The 6,279-nt window shown below is 44.2% G+C and overlaps 1 protein-coding gene across 1 annotated transcript in view; it reads left to right on the top strand.

Moving 5' to 3' along the window:
* Positions 1-1,215: 1,215 nt before the first annotated feature.
* The window catches only part of frem2b (FRAS1 related extracellular matrix 2b), a 59,309-nt gene continuing 54,245 nt past the window's right edge, over positions 1,216-6,279 (top strand). Inside the window, exon 1 of the mRNA XM_053320447.1 lies at positions 1,216-6,226. Coding sequence (XP_053176422.1) covers positions 1,216-6,226 — 5,011 coding nt within the window. The remainder of the gene's footprint in view (positions 6,227-6,279) is intronic.

Genomic DNA, 6,279 nt, shown 5'->3' with positions numbered 1-6,279 from the left:
TTTTAATATAATTGAGTCATTTTGACCTGCCCTGCTGAGCTGCATAAAGTATGTGGGTGTCCTCTTAATCAACACTGCTTCTCCAGATGAGTGGTGCAGAGAGGCACAGGATCATGACTGGGCTTGTCAGGAGTCGGAAGAGTGCTCTCCTGGGGGAAGTGTCTGCTACCTGGAAGACCTGTATGATGAGAGAGCAGCATCACAGTAAATGGGACAATGCCCCTGCATGACTCAACTATTAGACCTTTTGACTCATGATTGAAGAGTGGTTTGTGGGTTATTTTGCAGGGTGACATCTGTTGAGAGGAGTAGAGTGTATTGTGGCCACATAGATTTCATTGCATGATTGTCAGATCCCTGCAGTGCTTACTTGCCATCAGCTCTGGTGGTTATGAACTGGCTCAAACATTAAAAAACAGCTGCAGTGATTTTACTTCATTATGAGCCCATTGCCAGACAATACATAGTGTTGTATGATGGTGCTGCACATGCAATGCAGAACCTGTTGATATAAGAATCTCATGATAAACCAGATTTTCATTTGGAACAAGATGACAAGATGCCTGGTTGAAAATGTGCATAACATCCTCATCAGCGCAAACCACGAGAGGGAGACAAAGCATTTCTCCTGTCATACTATCAGTCATGACTGTCTTTTACAGTTATACTCTCCGTTGCTTTTCCTCGTTATTAAGAACAGTCTGCATAAAGGAATACGTCTGACGTGAAAATAAATGTATTTAAAACAACATAGGTAGATTCGGTGTGCTTTATTCATCTTAAATGTTTCGACCATAAATTGAATGTATGGTTATACTGCAGGCTTTTAGTCATACCTTATGTCCAAACATCACCATATTTACCTTTTTTCTTACCTTTATCCAAACTGATGAGCCCACGCGGCATCGTTTTGTCCCCCCTGAATGACACAATTCACGTCCATTCAAATTGTGACAAACGCATTCCAGCGGAGGTCTCAACCAATCCGCAGAGAGGAGGGCGTAACTCTCTTTACTTCATCAAAGCAGGACTATGAAGTTCAGGTTATCAGTGTACAGCTGCTGTGAGAGAATGGTGCACCTTACTGCCAATAGGTGCGTGATATTGTCCAAGTCTGATTTATATTCTTGCAACTTTAACCGCTGTACTTAGTTTATAAAGGGTGTAGCCTATGCGCAAAGTTCAACGCGTCTTCTCCACGGGTCTACACTACAAATGGCTTGGATTATTCCCTCGCATCTGCACGGGACCGGAGCTGCTTTGATTCTGCTTGCGGTGATTCTGACAGGTGATGCAGTTGCGCAGGTTTTTGACAGCTATGGATTATCATACGCCTTGAGGTCCGAGCTGTCAGAGGACACGATATTGGTTGCCAATAATGGGATCCGCGTGCCTTTCGGGAGATCAGTCTTCATTGATCCCATCAACGATTTGGTTATTCAAGTTCAACCCGGTGATAGATGCAGCATAACAGTCCTAGACAATGATCCCTTGTCTCAAAGGCCTGGACACCTGTCTCCGAAAAAGTTTCCGTGTGAATTCGGCCCCAACGACGTGAAGTACTCTCACTTTGGCTCCAGGAGTCCACCGAGGGACAGAGTGAAATTACAACTCCGGTATGATACCCAAACGGATACCATTATAATACCTTTCATGATGGAGGTGGAAGTCATTTTCACACAGCTGGAAGTGCTAACCAAAAACATGCCACTCACCGTTGAGAAAGTGCTCGGCATAAGTAACCCCATCGATAGAAGAATATTAGAATTTACCTATGACAGAAACGCACAGCAATGCAAAATCGCCTCTCTATCCAGTGGCAGCATGCTGCCCAGGTACGGAAAACTTATAGAAGAGGGCAGCCTTGGAACAATGGTGGATTGTGATGATTTTATTAATCTGAACATCCGTTATCAGCACACTTTTGCCTTGAAGTCACCAAACAGAGATTACATTCCAATGCTTGTGGAATTGCATGATAAAGAGGGCAATTTGCTCAAGCAGGAATTTTTCCAGATTTTAGTGAGAATTAAAGAGGGAGAGGATAACACAGCACCTAAACCAAGCTTTGTGGCAATGATGATGATGGAAGTGGACCAGTTTGTAATGACAGCTATAACCACGGACATGCTGGCTGCAGAGGATGTTGAGTCTAATCCTGACGAATTAATTTTCAACATCACATCCCCCCTGTCCTATGAGGAGGGCTACATAGTGAGCACAGATGATAGGAATTTACCAATAACCTCATTTTACCAAGGAGACCTCAAAGACTTGAAAATCGCATACAAACCCCCTGCTGTGGATTCAGACACTGAGCGGATTTTCCAGATTGAGTTTGAGGTTGTAGACACAGAGGGGGCTGTGTCAGACCCTTTTGCTTTCATGATTGTTGTTAAGCCTATGAACACATTGGCTCCTGTGGTGACTAAAAACACTGGCCAGTTACTGTATGAGGGACAGTCTAGACCCCTGTCTAGTTCACAAAATCTGGAAATCAGTGATGAGGACAATTTAGACAAAGTCAAAATAGCTGTAATTGATGGGCTGAGGCATGGGGACTTAACTGTTCTGGGCTCCAGGAGGAAATTTTTCACCCCTGCTGACCTCAGTGCTGGAGTTGTCATTTATCAACATGACGGCAGTGACACATACAGTGACAATATTATTTTCAGGATGACAGATGGTGCAAATGAGGTGGAGTTTCTGTTTCCAATCACTGTTGTTCCAACTGATGATGAGCCTCCTATAATCAATGCCAACACTGGTTTGAATTTATTCAAAAACCAAATGATGCCAATCTCCTCACTCATGCTCAGCGCAGCAGACATCGATTCAGAGGATTCTACCATAAAATTCACAATAGAGCCTCCGTTTTCCACAATCGGACAGGTGTTGCTGCGTCAGTCCGAGGCCCCAGAGGACCCATCAACCTGGAAGTTTAATACACAGGATGAAATGTATGAGAAAGCAGTGACTGAGTGGTTGCAGCAGGACATAACTGATGGTAAACTGTTTTACAAACACACTGGCCCCCACAGTACCAGCACAGTCATGGATCAGTTTGTGTTTAGAGTTCAAGATGACAATGACCCACCAAATCAATCAAGTGAGAGCTCATTCATCGTCAAAATTCTCCCAGTTGATGACCTCCCGCCTGAAATATATCCAGGTACAACTCTGCAAATGACTGTGCACGAGTATCAGCTTACTCACTTCCGAAAGAAATTACTTCGTTACACTGACCTCGACTCAGAGGATCGGGATCTCAAATATACAATCATCCAGCCACCGACGGATACAGATGAGAATAGCCCTGTTGTATTGGGAGCTCTGGTATTAACTGAAAAGCCAAACACTGTAGTCAATACTTTCACTCAGGCACAAATTAACCACCATAAAATAGCTTACAGACCACCTGATCTTGAGCTTGGAATAACCATACATGTTTTGCAGTTTAGATATATTGTGGAAGATATTTCCGGAAATAGTGTTGATGGGGTTTTCACTATATTTTTAAAGCCTGTGGACAACATGCCACCTCAAATAACCAACTCTGGGTTTACTGTGTTTGAACGTGGTACACATATCATCACAAGTGCTGAGCTGGACACCTCAGACACAGACACAGACAGCAAAGTGATATCTTTTACTATTACTCAGCCTCCGCTGCATGGCCAGATGCAGTTTACATTCACTGTTATGAAAAAAGGAGACACTTTCCGCTTAGAGGATATTGGAAATGGTAGAATTTCCTACATCCACAATGGAGATGAATCAACAGTTGATTCAATACAAATTGATGTCAGTGATGGGGTTCACGTTGTCCCAATTATTATAAAGATTAGTGTGAAGCCTATTGATGATGAGACTCCAACTATCAGTCTTCCGGCTGGCACAATTGGCTCCTATATAGATGTACTGGAAAATGGGGCAACAGAAATTACAAGTAATGTAATTCAGGGGAGAGATGAGGACACAGATGACCTTCGTTTGACCTTCATTGTTGAGGACCCGCCATCATTAGGTGAAATCCTGGTGAGAGGGGTCCCATCTGGTACATTCACCCAAGCTGATATCATCAACGGCCTTGTGGTCTATGCTCATACCAATGGGGAGATAGGCTTTACAACAAAGGAGGACTTTTTCAATCTCACACTGACGGACATGTCTGATGAGTGGACTGTTGGAGGCAATAAGATCACAGGTGTCAGAGTGCATGTAACTATTCTTCCCTTGGACAGCCAGGCTCCAGAGGTTTTTGTGGGGCCACAGTTCACTGTTGTGGAAGGAGGGAAAAATGTAATTCAAATCCTTTATATAAGCGCTGATGATGTCGACACCCCCAATGATGACCTCCTTTGTACAATCATTGTACAGCCGACTTCAGGCTATGTAGAAAATATCTCCCCAGCCCCAGGCTCAGAGAAATCCAGGTCTGGGACAGCTATTAGTGCTTTCACCATCAAGGATATAAGACAGAATCACATTTCCTATGTTCAAAGCATTCACAAAGGAGTGGAGCCTGTGGAGGACAGGTTTACATTCAGATGCTCTGATGGCATCAATTTCTCTGAAAGGCATTTTTTCCCTATCTCCATAATCCCCTCTAATGATGAAAAGCCTGAAATTTACATGAGAGAGTTTGTAGTTATGGAGGGCATGAACATAGTCATTGACACCCCCATTCTGAATGGTGCTGATGCAGATCTCCCCTCTGATCGGCTCACATTCATTATCACCAAACCTCCAAAGCATGGATTTATTCTGAATCAGCTCACTACCGGCACTGTGCCTGTCTCTAACTTCACCTTGGATCAGATCAGGGAGGCCTCAAGCATTGTGTATGAGCATGATGACTCAGAGACCACAGAGGACAGCTTTGATATTGTTCTCACAGATGGAAAGTTCAGTGTGGAGAAAACGGTAATAGTTATGATTATCCCCGTAGACGATGAAACCCCGAGGATGGTTATCAATGATGGCCTTGAAATTGAGATAGGTGACATGAAAGTCATAAACAGCAACGTTTTAAAAGCTACTGATCTGGACTCTGAGGATAGTTCGCTAACTTACATCATTCGCTATGGGCCTGGTCAGGGGTATTTACAGAAAACAATGCCCTCTGGGACGATGCAAAATATCACTGTTGGCATGAACTTCACACAGAATGAAGTGGACCAGGGTTTGATTGTGTACATACATAATGGGCAAGAGGGCATTCGCGACCTCATCAAGTTTGATGTGACAGATGGTATTAACCCTTTGATTGACAGATACTTTTATGTTACAGTGGGTGGCATTGACATGGTTTTCCCAGATGTAATCAGTAAAGGTGTATCACTCAAAGAGGGTGGCAGGGTTTCTCTGACAACAGACCTGCTCAGTACCAGCGACCTAAACAGTCCAGATGAACACTTGGTTTTTACAATCACCCGGGCTCCGATGAGAGGACATCTGGAGTGCACAGACACACCTGGGATGCCAATTTCATCCTTTACACAGCTCCAGCTGGCCGGCAACAAAGTCTACTACATCCACACTGCTGACGATGAGGTGAAAATGGACAGCTTTGAATTTGAAGTGACTGATGGCTACAACCCTGTGTTTCGCACTTTCCGCATTTCCATCACTGATGTAGACAACAAAAAGCCTGTGGTGACTGTACATGGCCTGGTGGTGACAGAGGGAGAGAACAAACTCATCACGCCTTTTGAGCTAACAGTAGAGGACAGAGACACTGTTGACCGCCTCTTGAAATTCACAGTCACTCAAATCCCAGTTCATGGTCACCTGCTCTTCAACAACACCCGGCCTGTCACCTCCTTCACAAAGCAGGATCTGAATGAGAACATGATCAGCTACAAACATGATGGCACAGAGAGTGCTGAGGACAGTTTCTCCTTCACTGTCACTGATGGCACTCACACAGACTTCTATGTCTTCCCTGATACAGCATTTGGGACTCGAAAGCCCCAAATGATGAAGATAACTGTCCTCCCAGTGGATAATGGAGTACCGCAGATTGTGGTTAACAAGGGTGCTCCAACCTTGCGGGTTCTAGAGACTGGTCACTTGGGGTTTGTGTTCACCAGTAAGACTCTTAAAGCAGAAGACAGAGACAGCATTCAGGATTCGGTGACCTTTAGGATTAGTGTTGCTCCAGAGCACGGCTACCTGATCAACCTCGGCAAAGGAAATGCCACTATCACTGCCTTCACACAAGGTAAGAGAGCAGCATTTCAATCAACTCTGCAACCTTGTGACATTCTGTTAGAT

Source organism: Scomber japonicus, chromosome 6, assembly GCF_027409825.1.
Source record: "Scomber japonicus isolate fScoJap1 chromosome 6, fScoJap1.pri, whole genome shotgun sequence".
NCBI lineage: Eukaryota > Metazoa > Chordata > Actinopteri > Scombriformes > Scombridae > Scomber > Scomber japonicus.
Note: the sequence above shows the minus strand (reverse complement) of the source record. Positions and strands in the feature narration are given on the sequence as shown.